The sequence below is a fragment of the Falco naumanni genome, chromosome 7, assembly GCF_017639655.2.
Source record: "Falco naumanni isolate bFalNau1 chromosome 7, bFalNau1.pat, whole genome shotgun sequence".
NCBI classification, from domain to species: Eukaryota; Metazoa; Chordata; class Aves; order Falconiformes; family Falconidae; genus Falco; species Falco naumanni.
The window spans coordinates 30,475,631-30,490,756 of NC_054060.1; the positions used below are offsets into that span (position 1 = coordinate 30,475,631).

General features: G+C 41.6%; 1 protein-coding gene across 4 annotated transcripts in view; it reads right to left on the minus strand.

Moving 5' to 3' along the window:
• Nucleotides 1-15,126, minus strand: part of SYNE2 (spectrin repeat containing nuclear envelope protein 2) — a 185,542-nt gene that overhangs the window by 158,784 nt on the left and 11,632 nt on the right. For all 4 annotated transcript variants that reach the window (XM_040599608.1, XM_040599612.1, XM_040599609.1 and 1 more), the window contains exons 2-7: nt 13,802-13,917; nt 4,584-4,645; nt 3,583-3,678; nt 3,235-3,312; nt 3,045-3,137; nt 1,655-1,836 (exon numbers count right to left, since the gene is read on the minus strand). In XM_040599608.1, the coding sequence (XP_040455542.1) occupies nt 1,655-1,836; nt 3,045-3,137; nt 3,235-3,312; nt 3,583-3,678; nt 4,584-4,645; nt 13,802-13,892 (602 nt within the window). In that variant the 5' untranslated portion in view covers nt 13,893-13,917. The remainder of the gene's footprint in view (nt 1-1,654; nt 1,837-3,044; nt 3,138-3,234; nt 3,313-3,582; nt 3,679-4,583; nt 4,646-13,801; nt 13,918-15,126) is intronic.

Sequence of the window (15,126 nt, forward strand, 5' to 3'; positions counted from 1 at the left end):
AACAAAATGTTATAGCCTATTTCCTCAGATGTCCTAAGTAAAAATTCAGAAACAGAATATAAATTAGTAAAATGCAGTATGAACCGAATCCAAGGAGTTATATAGAACCTTGGCACTGAACTTCTGCAGAAGCTGGGTCAGACAGCAATACAGCCAGTACTACCGATCACACGAAGTTATACATTTTTATACTGTCTTTGCAAAATGATTCAATGTTTTTATCTTATGTTGCATTCTGAAGATAAAGCCTTTCTGATCCAATATTCTTGCTGAACATCACCTTTGTGCTCAATATCTGTGCATTCCATGGGATGGTAGAACACCAATCAAAGTACTGAAGAACATGTAGGTATTTGTAAGGGCACCAAATACTGGAATCACCTCTGGCATTTTACAAAATCCAGACCTCAAAAGTGATCTATTACTGCAAGAAAAGTATTTCATTTTCTCTGATTTACCTTGGTGTCTTTAAAACATCTTCTATTAAGCAGTGCCTGGACAGTGCTGTGAGGTGCCCAGCTCTGCAAGCCATAGTGAATTCTGGGACAACTTCCCAGAAACAGCCCATATGAGTATGTTATGACATGGAAAAGATGTGGGGTTTCAGGTGATCAAATTTAGTTACAAAACAATGGGCCAGGACTTACAAGATTTGTTTTTTTACCAAAAACTATAGGATTCACTGATAACAAAATCATTCGATGTAACCACTGCTCAGAAGGGACATTACAAAACAGAGAGCAATATTGCTGAAAAACAAAGACAAGGAAAAGAGGAAAATTAAATGGACAAAGAGCTGGTTTTTGCATGCCAATCAATCTTGTCCTGATAAAACACAGCTAAAAGGGAAACTTCAATGCCCAAAAGCATTCTCCCAGCAGAAAGTGTCTGATGCGCTGATGAAGGCCTTTTTTTCCCACTAACCACATGGAATATTAGTAGGATGTTATTAGAACATAAAGCAGCCAAAGTGCTGGAGAGAAAGGGCTGACATTATTGTAACACACATTTGAAATGTCCTGGAGTTAACTAGTAGCCCTTGAAGAAATTGGAAAACCTGCCCTTTCCAAGAAATATCCGTATCTGCTCTAGGTTGTGTGCTATGAATACTCCTACTGAAATCAACAGAGCTGTGTGTACATCAAGCATGAGGAAACACCTTGTCAGAACTGGGGACTAAGACCTCTAGGACTAGGGTCCTTCTTGGGGATCGTGCAGTGTTTTGACAGAAAAACAGGAGATATGGTAATCTTAGAAATTCTACATTTTCCAATTTAAAAAAAAATAATTAATTATTGAAAGTTTGTTAACCTGTGCCAACCACAAGGATTAAAACTAACAAGTCATGTAAACATTCCACGAGACTTATTACAGAGATGCCCCTAAAAGAGAAAAGCCAAACAACTCAATTTATGTTGTGGTATTTTACTACTAGGACTAGCTTCATGTCATTATATTTAAAGGGCTCATGCCAAAACATTTATGGCCTGATTGATGCTAAAAGCACTGGTAACAACATCGGAAATCTAAAGGATTTTCTGCTAAGCTGTCACTAAGTGATGTTAAAAAACCAGGGGAAACTATCACCACATTTAGAGGAAAGCAGTAAATACAACGTGTAACATACTATTGGTGAGTCTCGGGTGGAACTTACAGTGAACACTGTTCTTTTGCCCACAACAAAAGAGCCTTTGTAGCAGAGATCTTCCACCGTTCCTTAATTTTAGCGCTTTTTTTAGCTGATCGACTTGTCTTTGGAGAGGAGTCAACAGCACTTGAACAATCAAGTGAAGGCTGATTGTAAGTAAAAGCAAGTGTCCTGGCAAGTTCTTCAATCTATCAAAGATGATGGGAGAGTTAATCAGCCTTCAGTGAAAAATTACCAAGACATCAATGGCAGAAAAAAACCAGTGAATTAGAAAGGATTCAGTCACAGCTGTAATAGTAAGTTCCCTGCCCCCAACGTTCAGATCAGGTTTTTTTTATCTGTTCAACCTGAACAATTTCATGCTGAATTCCCATCTTTAGGTGATTTTTTGACAGGAAATACTCACCCAAAGACTTCCATGTTATACTGTGGGTACCAGCAATGGCATCAAGGGACCTCACTCAATGTGCTTTTCTACTCCTACCAGTGAAAGCAGCCAGTGGCAGCTGTGTTCTCTGCTGTCAACACTGGCAGGTATTACACACGCTTAGAGTTTGTCTGAGGTGCAGGAAAACTTACTCGATAGACCTCAGAGATCTACATCTGGTTAGAGAAGCTTGGTTTAGGTTAAAAGATAATGCACAGGCTATGTGCAGCACAAGAATCTTTAGCACCAAAGTATCTTCACCAAGAAAACTCGGGGCTGCAATACTGTTAAATAACTTTGTTTCTCAGTGCTCTCCTGAGCCCAAATCACTCCCAGTGCACCTATGTTAATTCACTGCTGGGCTTTTGGTCAGAGACAATTTGGCTCCATCATCCCCTACAGTCCTACAACATGATTAAAGCAAGGCCCTGTGCTTTCAAACCTTCCCAAGACCTCACGCCACACAAGATGCATGCTCAGTAACTCATATAAGAAACATTGCTATGACAGCTTTCATGTTATTTCAGGCACCTGGTACTAAAAAAAAAAAGATAGCAAGAATTACACATTGTCAGCACAGCCAACACTGAAGAGGGGGGCTGCCTCTGAGGGAGATGGATGTGAGCCACTTTGCACTGTTTGCTCTGTTTGGAGCTTAATCATTACAGGCCTTCGACAGACAGGCAAAGTTTAGCCTATTTTTTAACCGGTTACTTTAGAAAAAAATCTCAATATCTTTCCTTCCTACCATTTGCAGCTAGATACTGTTCAGCAGGCTGTAATGCATCATCGCATTGGTGAAGCAGCTCAGAGACACAGGGAAGACGCACTGCTGTGTCTCTTCCCTGAGCCATCAGTAAATAATCTTCCTCTTTGTACTAATTCATCTCATCTGGCAGCCACGTAAATCAACACGTTTTTGTGCTTTCCTCCTCTACTAAAACTCTCTTACATTGCTGAAATACTTACATGAAAATGAAATATAATTGTCCAAATCAGGCCAAGCACAATGGAAGGTTTTCCTTCAATAATGTCAGCAACATGAATATTTATGAGCTTGAGCTAGGGAAAGAAAAAAAAAAAAAGGATCATTGTTAACAAAGAAAACGTTCCACCAGCTAAACTGGCTTTAGTTGTGAATTCTGAAGTTAATACTCACTGATCTGCTCTTTAAAAATGTCAAAGCATTTTCTATGTTACTTCTACACTGAAAGGTATTAAATCCTTTTTCCCGTGGCTGTGAAGCAAAAAGAACAGGTTACATCTGCAGTTGTAAAAAATCAATTTTATTTTATATTTTGACAAGGGAAGTCCTGCAAAAATGAACAAATTACTTTGAATCAACTCATTTCAGCATGTTTCAGTATCAGCGGTGTAAGAATAAGTAACTTGCAAATAGCTCTATGACTCCAGAAGGATCACCCATATGATTACAATTAAGCATATCCAGAAATCTTTCCTAGATTTGACAAAGGACTGAGGTAATATCTTTGTTACTCTGTCTTACCAGATGTTGCCCTGAAAGCACTTCCAACAGATCCAAAAGCAAATGTCCTTGCTGTATGTCTGTATACAGGTCTGAGATAACAGAAGGAGGTGTATGCTGCAAAACAAATTTTAATACTTGTCACACCATCTTCCGTCATTTTGAATTCAACACACCACAGAACATCTCAGACTGTTACTAAAAAATGTTTAGCATCCTTTATTTTTTCAATAAGCTGAAATATAAATTTTGCATCTAATCAGCCACATCCTGCTTCTTCTGACCAATTATTGTTTGTTTCTTATTCCCCCTTGCCCTGCCTCTGTGTTTTATAAGGGTTATTTTAGGCCTCATTTTCAAGAATTTACACTTTTTAGGGAGGTATGTGGCAAAAGCCCCCAAAACTTTGAAAAAGGGAAAGTTAAGAGCAGAGTTAATCCACATTTTGACTTCTTAATCAATGTACCCCAAGTACATATCTGACTAGAGAGCTGAATAACTAAACGCTCACTCTCTTCACCCACTTTTGGACAACACAAATCTAACATGAGCTCAGCAGCTTCTGGTCAAGGAGGGACCAAACACAGGATTATTTTTTTTTACCTGAGCAAGTCAGAGCCCAAGCACATACTGCATGAGCTGCTTTGTGAAAGCTTAAAAAGCACCTACACTACTATGTGTTTTGTTTTAATAGTTACCACTCATTCAGGTCATCCCATTAAATTCATGTTCTTGGATTGCATAATAGAATGATACCTACCTAAACATAGTAAAACTAATCATAAATACAGAACCTCATAAAACCCTGAGAAGTGTGCCACAATCCAGCACAAGTACGTTTTACCACATCAGCAGGAAAGATACTGTCATCTACTTAGAAACAGTCTCTTACAAATGTCCTTAGACAATCACCAATACAATTCTGTTGCACCTATTAAATAGATGCCCTCCAGGGGCTACTTTTTCCAGTTGGTGCCTAAAAAGGCAAAAGGGGCGTCTTTTCTAAAGAATCCCCTTCTTACCTTTGCCAATACTGAATTTATCCAGCTAGTGAAGGTTTTCTTCTGTGTAAGCTCTCGCTGCACTGGAGGGAAAAACAAAGGTTAATGGAAAAAAAATTATCTGTTTTTTTTCCCCCAACTTTCTCAAAAAGATACACAGCATCCACCTCAAACCTAAGGTCTGTTCTTCCAGATATTAAGTTTCTATTTAATACTAGTTTTTCTCAACTCTTATTTTAGAGTTGATATTTCCTTGCTTGCAGAGATGATACTGCAAGGACCTCTACAAACATCAAGCATATTTCCACATTGGATGCAGCAAACAGCAATTAATGAAGGTTTTCTCAAAAGCTCAGCAAATGCAAACAGCAGTGTGAACACATCATTCTACAGAGCAATACATCTAGAATAACTCCATTCATTCCTAAATGTTCCTTGAAAGACCCAAGGCTACCATCAGTACGAGATCTATGTTGAAATTTGGAAAAAGCCAGGCATGGTGTTGGACGATGAGACCACGATGGAGGCTGTGGTTAGGCAATAAATGCTAATCTGTTGGTGAAGCCACATAAAAGCATGTCTTCGCTAATTGAAGGGCTGAGGAGAATTAATAGGCCATCATCGGGTAATATATCCTCTAAAAGCATCCTTTTCAGTGCTGGGCCCTCCCTGAGGTATACAGACAATTAATCCAGTCAAAAAGGGCCACACAGGTCTTAAAATAGGAGGGAGGAAGAAGGAAGTGCTTGGACCCCATTGCCCCAGTAAAAAACAGTTAAATGGGGCTCAAAGCATGACCCGGTCACACAGAGATCCAGCCCTTCAGGGTGGTACACAGTGATAAACTATCAGCAGTCATGAAGGGAGACGGGAAGTTGGTTAAGCCCATATTTGAAAAATCAGAATATTTAAACTGTTTCTTGTACCAGAGTAGAGATCAAGAGAGGGGGCTTCTCAACGGCTTGTGGGTAGCAGAGACAAAAAGAAGTCTCGTTGCCCCAAAAGGTGAAGCAGAGCGTGAGCAGCAGAAGCAGACCAGACCAGCTCCCAGGCCCCGGTCACAGCCTGTGGATCCCATGACTCCCCAAGCCCATGCTCCCTCCCAAAAAAACACCCCATCCCCAAGATGTACTACCACCAAAGCCATGTGTCCCTGCTGCGTGTCTGTACACAGGTCTGAGGTAACAGCAGGAGGTGTGCCACCAGCGGCCATCCCAGCAGCTCCTGGGAGCAGGCGTGAACTCAAACTCCTTTTTCTCTCCCTTTCCACATTAGTTTTGACTGCAAGTGTTGGGGTTGGCTTCCCAAAAACAGGCCAAAGTGCAGCACTACCACCCCGGGGAGCCAGCCTGGAGCTGAGGAAGGGCGGTCATCCCCTCCTTCTTCCCCATTTGAATTAAAACCCAAAAGGCTGCACTGGTTTTTAACAGCCCAGACATTACAAAGCAAGTCAAATAGACTATGAACTGAGGGAAGGCAAGGTTACAGTTAGGAGAGCTGATGTTTTCGTTGCCCAAACCACGATCTTCGGCCTGTGCCAGCTGCAAGGCTCTCCCAGCCCTTCCCTCTGGAGGCTGAGGCGGGTGCCAGCCCCTCCATGCATGGCCACAGGCAGCCACGCCAGGGGTCAGCCTGCAAGGCTCCTGCCTCTCACTGCAGGCAGCAGAGAAGCAAAGCCTGAGAGGTGGCAGCAAGCTCCTCTCCCCACTGCATCAGGCAGCCCGGGGAAGAGAACGGGGTCTTGGGCCACGGCAACATAGAAGCTTGGAGCTCCTGCACACGAGGAGGCAGATGGACCAGGGGATGCCAGCCCACCACCCTGCTGGGGAGTAGGAGAGGACAGTGCATGTCCTGCAGCATGGTCCCAGGGCAGTTCCCCAAGGGCAGTTCCTGGAGAAGCAGCGAGTGGTAGGGCAGCATGCACAGCCCAGGCCCAAAGGGAGATGGCAGGCAAGGCAGCTGCAGGGGTACTCGCTGCCCACTTCCCAGCTGGGGCAAATCCTTCCACCACATGGGAGAGACAGCTGGAGACCAGCCAGGCCATCAGCTTGCAAGAAGAAACAAATCTGGGCGATAGGGTGGGAGCAGATGATCTCCTCTGCCCCTGAATGCATGCTCTTGCACAAAAGATCAATGTGGAGGCAAGTTTGACATCATAAGGCAAATGCAAGACTACTCAGCAATAGATGTGTATGTTTCTGTAGGCTGGGCAGGATGAAAGATACCAAAAATATCAACACCTTGGGGGGGAAAAAAAATCCTGACTGCCCATGAAAATGAAAATGCCATTCAGAGGAAAATGTCCCACACTATTACGCCCTGGGATTTTGTCAAACACAAACCCTAGTCCTGGGTGGCTTTCCATCATCCAAGACAGCCTGAAGTACTTGCCACGCAGAGCTTCAGCAGCTCACAAAGCAGAGCAAGCTGCTCAAGGGTAATGCGGCCTCCTGTTCCTGACCCCACCATCCAACACACAAACCTTCTTCTGCTTCACTGGGTGCTTGAGCAGCAAGAAAAACACTCGAGTATTATGTGTGTCGAGGGCTGTTTTGCATCCGGTAGCTAATGTATCTTTCAACAGTCCTCCTCTGATCTGCAATACTATGATCCTGTCGGAGCATGAAACAGTCTATTTCCCCTGCTTGCTGGATTGTTTTATGGTTCTTTTTAAATATCACCAAGATAGTGTTGAACAGTAAGATAAGGGCAGTCTTAAAGACACGGACACAAATGCAATTTTAAAATTCTGTTTCGTTTGGAAAACAGAAAGTAAGTGCAAACATGCCACACAGACCACTCAACATTGCAACGCTCACAAGGAGGACATAAAACGGCATGGAGATACTGGCTTCATGTTAGCACAGGACCCAGCCACACCCTTTGGTTGAATACCTGTGCAGGAGCGTTCCAGTTACCTAATGAGCGATTACTGAGTGGCTGTGCTCATTTTATCAGGCAGGCAAGGCTGGTATTGCTGGCACTTGAAAAGGGACGGAAAGCAAATATTGACCACTTTGGCTGACACCAGCGACTCTTCCAGCTATAGCTCTTGCCAAACACACACTACTGCTACTGATTTGGAGAACTTTCTTTTGGGGTCAGTTACAGAAAATGGTTAGGATGAGGACATTTGGTCTTTTCTCGTTGAATGTCTCCATATTAACATACTCCATTATGCAATATGGGCCATTTTGTGATGTGCGTTGATTCATGTGGGCAGCTCCTCAGGCAAATACGTCACCTAGCACAAGTACAAGGCAGTTATTTCACTGCACAACCTAAGCACACCTCAAACCCCCTCAAGCTACAGCCTCTGCCTAGTGCAACCCACCAGGCTGCCTTGCAAGCAGCTGCCATCTCAGCTGCAATGTGACTTATTTTCCTACCCAAATAAATAATAGTAATAAAATCTCCTCCTGAATTAATAACAGAACTCCATCCTTGCCATTATTTCCACGGACTGTAGTGCAGCACTCCGTTTCCAACCAGACCACACAATGCACAGCTCAGTACAGATGTGTTTCTGGCACCGTGGCAGGCAGTTGTATTGCAATTTTCAGGCTGAGTGTGTTTTCCCTCCCAGCTCCCCTCCGACTCTCCTGCTCAGAGGCACTAATGATTTAATCAAGCTCTCAAATTCTTATCTCTACCATGTGGTTAATTAATACGGATTTTTATTTTTATGAGGATGAATGGATTCTTTGTTAGGCTTTTTTATAGGACTCTAAGTGACCTTGGTTTTCCCTTGCCCTAGTTTTCAAAATGCCACTGACCCAGAATAAAAAAGCTATCAGGAAAAAACTGATCATTTGCTTCACTTTGGGCCAAAGCTCACCAAGCCAAAAAGTGGATTTGAGATAACAAAATAAGAACATGCTAATCTGAAAACAGCCAAAATCTATCACATTTCACCCTGTGCTTTAAAGTTAATCTTCAGAACAACTCTTTAGGGAGGAATAACACATAGAAGCAGCGTGTCACGTAGGCTAGCCAAAAATCAATACACGCTGCTGAACAACGACTGTTTTACCCAGTAATGAGCTATCAACAAGTGCTACGAACCACACTAATCATCAAGGGCTGGAGCACAGGGACACAGCAGGAACCATGGTGGTGCTGGACTCTCCCAGGAGGAAGAGAAGGGCAGGAGCACTGCCAGCTATAGTTTCACTCTCACTCTTCCTTAAACAGTGATACAAAGAGCCAGACTTAACATTAATCTCCTCTCTGCTGCCTTTCATGCCTCCCTTTCTGAGGTGGGAGATGGCAGCTCCCAGGAAAGCACCTTGCCAGGGAGCTGGGGGAAGCAAATCATAGCAGAACAGATGTACCCTGTCTGTCCACCTCACCAAACATCACCAAACAGCAAAGAGGTTTTATTCTATTGTAAGGACTGATGCGTCACTGCCAGTGAACCATTTACAACTGTGTGGCTTTTTTCTTTTCAAAAAAAATTATAATTAAACAATTGTTTGAAATTAATGAGTGCAAGCCTGTCCGTCATCTTCCCATCTCTGTTTTGCCACAAAGAATTAAGCTCTTGTGTATGATATTTTTATATCTTCTTTCCATCATGCTGGTCAGCTGAGGCTGTATCTACAGCAGGATGCAGTGAAGCTCAACAGGAACAGATCAGCAGATCAAAGAAGCTGGCAGTCAGGATGTAGCCTACCCACAGCCAAGAAAGGTTATGTTGGACTACCTCTAGCCTGAATGACCACAGTCAGCCATGGTACCTTCTTGGAGCATTTGTTTTAGTTTCATCCAAAATAACCATTCCCACACTCCCTGACGGCTCAGCAAAACGAACCAAAGCATGGTCAGCAAGGATAACTGGGAAAGCTCCTTTAAGACAGCACTGCTGATAAGAACTAAAACACCAAGCAGGTACATGCTGTAAGTGACAGGAACTATCAGAAGAACTGTTAAGTACTTGCCAAGCCAGGGAGAGGGTGAGCAATTCACCCCTGAGCCCTTTACACAGTCCCTTCCCTTCCACCCACTAACAGTTTCATTTTCTGCAGACAGGAAAGCAGGGAAAAAGGAGTTATTTCCAGCATTTATGTTCAGCAACATGGTGTTAAGCAATTAAAAACAAACACAGGGTTTTTTTGTCAAGATTATGAAGTTTATCCAAAACCCAGTGAAGGTGATGAAAATACTTCTAGAGGAACAGGTCTTTTAAATCCAAGTATCATATAAATATTAACTAATTAACTACTACCATGTCTGTGTGGCAAATGGGAACTTTTCTTTCTACACTATTCCTTTCAACCTCCTTTTCCTTTTGTAAACAAATTGTCCAATTTACCAAAAGTGCTGCTAACTCAGGAAGCATGCTCACACCGGAGTTTTGCCCTCCTGGCTTTCTTAAACACTTGCTCTTCTCATAGCCAGGATCCTGGAGCTGCTCTGCTCTGAATCACTACTGTCTTTATGGCCACAACAGCCCACGAAGCGAGGCACTGCAGCACTTGTGGGCATAGATAGAGGATGCAGATTAAATTCTTAAAAGTACTAAATCACTTCATTTAGATATCAACATACTTTTAAAGATAAGGGCTTAAGTGGCTTTTCTAACGTTTTAAAGAAAATCCACAGTGAAGCTGGGATTTCAGTGCCCTGTGTGGGTGGCTCAGAAGCCATCCACTCCTTAGACATTTTAATGGCAGATTTTAACCAGTTAAAGCACCTGATAATGCCTTTAACAAACCAAAATTTATCTAGGAGGAAACACATTTATACAACTATATAATCTATTTTTTCATTAGACATGCGAAACAGACCAAAATATCCATGACTGATTTTTTTTTTAGGCAGTGTCATGTGTCAATTGCCTCTCCAGTGCCATCAGCCCTGTCATGTGCCATGGCAGCTGCGCAGTTAGGGGAACTGCAGACCAGCTCCTCACTGGGCAGCAGGCAGCAGAAACAGGGCATAAATTCCTGTGCAGCTCCTATGGGAGCTTTTTGGTTTGTAAAAGCCACTCTTGAAAAAACTTAATAAACATATAATGATCGTTCTGGTTAAAGAAAAAAACCTGTAGCTGTAACAACATACTGGCCCCAACAGATGAGGCATACAACTAGAACAAAAAAATAATACTGCTGTGTAAGTCTACTTGACCTCTGGATAATCGGGTCTCAGATAGATGTCCTCCTTGGAGATGAGTGCAATCTACTATATGTGGCATAACAAAACCTATCCATACATACCACTGTATTTTCAATTTCACTTGAAATCATTCATAAAGGATTAGACGTAATTGCATGGAAACAATATAATTAATTTATATCATTAAACACTCTTCAAAAACAGTTTTAGCAGCCACATTCTGATATGATCATCCTTTGGGGTACAGTAACAAGCAGTAACATGCACATAGATCAATAAGCAGAGCCAAATATTAGGACCCCTGCAGTTAAGTAAACAGTGAAAAAGTAAGTGCAAGCCCCAAACTCCTAGAGCTAAAACACACTCTCTTGCTATCAATTAGCTCAGTAAAGCACGGAAAAAAGGGAAAATGGAGTTCTGCACAGGTTTGACGTAAGCTCCACACACAGGTTCTGTCTGTTTTCCTAAGGAAGAACAGGGAAAGATTTGTGCATGGGAGGGAAAGCGGAGGTTGGATCCTTCCACAGGTACAGAGATCTACATCCTGAAAGCAAGAAATATTCCTGCTCCAGAGTGCCACAAACCCTGTTCAGTTTCTGCTGTAGCCACCCATCCACAAGTGGCTGCACATTCTCTTGCTGCAATCCCACCCTCCTGCTCATCGGCAAAGAGTAGTCATACCTACAACAGTTCTCAAAACATTGCCATGAAGCTCTTCTCTTGCCAAAGAAGGTGACAAACCTCCTCATTTCAGGTAGCTGAAAAGAATTTTGGACCCTGACTGTGCCTCTTCCACTAAGGCTGAGTGCCAGACTGGACACGTCTGTGGGGTCAACCTATAATGCAACGCTGGGAGGGAAGCTATATCCTAATTAACCAAACTAGATAAGTGCTCTATCACCACTGGATGCCTTCCAGGAATAATAGAAGATTGGATCCCAAAGAATTTAAATGTAGATTAAAATATGAGCAATTCAGACTAGATCTCACTCCTACTTTTTTCTTTTGCACCAAGTATTTATGCATACCTCCTGTGATTCTGTGTATTATACAAAGCTAGACATACTCTTTGAAGCTATATCTTAATTTGAAAAGCAGCTCATAACAAGTTTTACACCCATCTTTAGTCACTCAAAAAGTAAGCTGCTTTTCTGATAGTTATAAGCAGCTATTCCTTCAATCTGAGATTTCTCTACAACTTATCCAGGTGAACCTGAAGATGTGAAGTAATCAAAGTCTCTGGCTGCTTTGCAAATCTCATCCCAAGATTCTTATTAATGGAAAAACCTGTTTCCTTGAGTGACACGATTATTCTTATTTGACCTTTGCTACCACAGATCAGCAGGTAGAGTTACTAATGGTTTCTATATGTCACGTCAGGGAATGTGTCTTGGGTGCTTCATTGCAGCTGTGCTGCCATTTATTTGTTTGACCCAGAGCAGATGCTGCAGCATCACAGCTCCATACATAGAACACACCTGTACCATTTGTTGCATCTTTAATTATCACAAAAATTGCTTATATTGCATCTAAGGGATGTCTCTGGATGTTTTACAACAGTCAGGCACATACAACTTGGCCCCAGATTTGCAGTGTGTTCATTTCAGTGTAATCTAGGAGCTCAAATTACGACAACAAAGAAATATAATTTACTCATTTTAATAAGCAGGGCTCTTTCACTGTGATATTGACCAAAAAGCCCTACTGTTATTCAACACAAACATCAATCTGACTTTTCAGAAAATAGCATAAATATTATTGCAAAATAAAACCCTATTCTAAAATCGCATGTAACTTTAATTCAGCGCCCTTTGCCTTAAATCTAGGCAGTATTTTTCAAACCCACTTCATGACAACAGCCACCTCAGTCTTTGTACCGAAGGCTGACTTTGACTGGCACAACAAATGCGTGTCTGACAAGCTGTGCTTGGTGCAACAGCCAGACTAGCTCCTGTCTGCTAGGAGTTTTTGCTTGCTGTCCTGAAAATGTAATACTGAAGCAAAACGGAACAAAATTCACCATTAAAGACATTTGGCTTTAGACCACTGTTAACACTCACTCATCAAAACACATGGCTTCAATGACAATATTAGTGCAAATATGGATTGCAGAAGTGACTTGGCAGAATATTCTTTTGCACCATCTGTTTTAAACATATTTTCTCTCAACTAAGCACCATAGTAATTTCATCGCAAGTGAGCTAAAAGGAAATAGCTCTGTGGAAACACGACAGCCCATCCATCCTAGAATAACCAGGCTCTGCATACATCAAAGACGGGCTTTTCAGCAGTGCTAGTCCTGCTGCCTGGACTAGCGTCCTTGGTAGCCTCCATGAATGTTTTCACAAATATGTTCAGAGGAAAAATCAGCCTTCCTAGGAAATTCTTAAAGAAGGAAATTCAACACATGATCAGAAAACCCAGAAAGCCTATCTGAGAGGCCAGCTCTGATGTACTCATTATCACCTAACCATCCTGGTAGCTGCCATTAAATTGGAACAATTAAAAATCATCCAGTGAGTGCTTCCTTAATAAGTTATAACCCATTGCCAGTACAGATGAAAGACTCTGATCTCTAAGAAATTTGTTTAGAAGCCACAAAAATTTTCTACTTGTTTTGGCCACAAGCTATCTTTCTACACTTCCAGGGGATCTAGCAGTAAGAACAGAAAACCAAAACTAAAATCAAATAAAATAGTACTGTGGTTAATAGCCTCATTAAGACAGCTTAATGTAACCACCTAATTGTCAGCAAATTGAAAACAAGGAAACTAATGAAATGGCATAACTGTTTTCATACTGGCAGTTCCCTTGAAAATAGTTTACAGTAACATGTATTCTGAATAACAAAATATAAGAACTAGTGAGCACATCTGTACCAGAGAAGGCAACAGATCTGAAAATATGAGAAAGTACTACAAGAGCTGTTATCTTTCACTGCTGAAGTGCCTCTCACAAAACATAGAAACATCTGCAAAGAAGCACAGACATGAACTAACTACACTGATCATAATGCTAGTTTTAACAGGTTTATCAGAAGTCCCTTCAACTTGTACACACAGTCACAGACTTTTGCCAAAAAAATCTACATTACAAAGGCACAGAAAACTACAGTAACTTACCTTGCAGCGATAGACAGAGATCATCTATTTCAGAGGAAGCCTGCTCCTCTGTTGAAGGAGATGACTGCTTTGATGCCATATTTAACTCCATGGAGATTCTTTAATCAATTTCCAAACTGAAATTATAAACAAAAAAGAAAAAAAACAAAATCACTACAGTTTTACATAAGTACTGATGATGCTCAAGTGTGTGGTGATGAGATGTGTTTTGGCTTGTGTTTTCTTCCCTTGGTAGGCTGTTTCCTTAGCTTATACAGAATAAAGTAACTTCCTACTGCATGAATCCAAACTTTGGTCCCTTGACTCTTTTCTAATGGTGGCCAGCAGTACTCCACAACACAAACCATGGATCCCAGCGTGTCTTTCCATGAAAACAAAAGTACTAGGATTAGGAAAATTCAGACACAGTTGCTTTGAGAAAGTCATGGTGACAAAGGCTTACAATGCCTTCTGCAGAACTGTTGCTGCCAAAACCAATTTTAAAAAAAAAAATCTTTGTGCTTTTCAGAGTTCTCTTCCTGTCCAGATAAGTTGTTGCAGAACAGCAACAATTTAGGCAGAATCTGCAAAGATTTAAGTAAAATGAAAAAGCAGCGGTTATCATGTGAGAATAATTACAACTGCTGTCTCTGTCTGGTACCTTTGTTACTCCCCAACCCTATGCAGCAGTTTCTTTTTCCAACTCCTCCATTTCCCCCTCCTCTGATAACTCCCCTGTCTCTAATGCAACTTCGTAAACGATATGCTGTATCTTTCTTAAAAGACTAACATTGTTTCTGGTACTGCAGTAGCTACATTGTTCCATTTGCCCCTGCAGGAAAAACTGTATACTTAGATACACTCACGTTTATCAAGAACTTAAATTCACAAACATATAAAGCTGAAAATTAAACAAGGGTTTACCTTAAACGAGCTTTGTTACCTAAATAACTGTAAGCTTTTCATCAGAAGTACTAGGATTTACAAACCATATATTAGTAACTCATCCACCAAGTATATGTCAAAATAAAGGGCGTGAATAGAGAGAGGAGCAAGGAAACACAACACTAAAGAATGCCAGAGAAATTTTTATGTTCCCTTGTGCATATGAATTATGAGGCAGCCTTTGTGTACTCCACTACATACTATTTTTCCTCACTCCCTGTCTCCCTCACTGCACAGAAAGGACAACATGCGTTTAATGAGGAGCTATTAAATATTTTGTTTTCCTCACCCTGAACAATGTGTGTCCTTGTGCTTTATCCAAGAGCTGCTCTGATGACAGGATTATTAAGTTCCTCCCAAGACTTTCTATGGCACTCATCACCCTGGCATCTGAACACTTC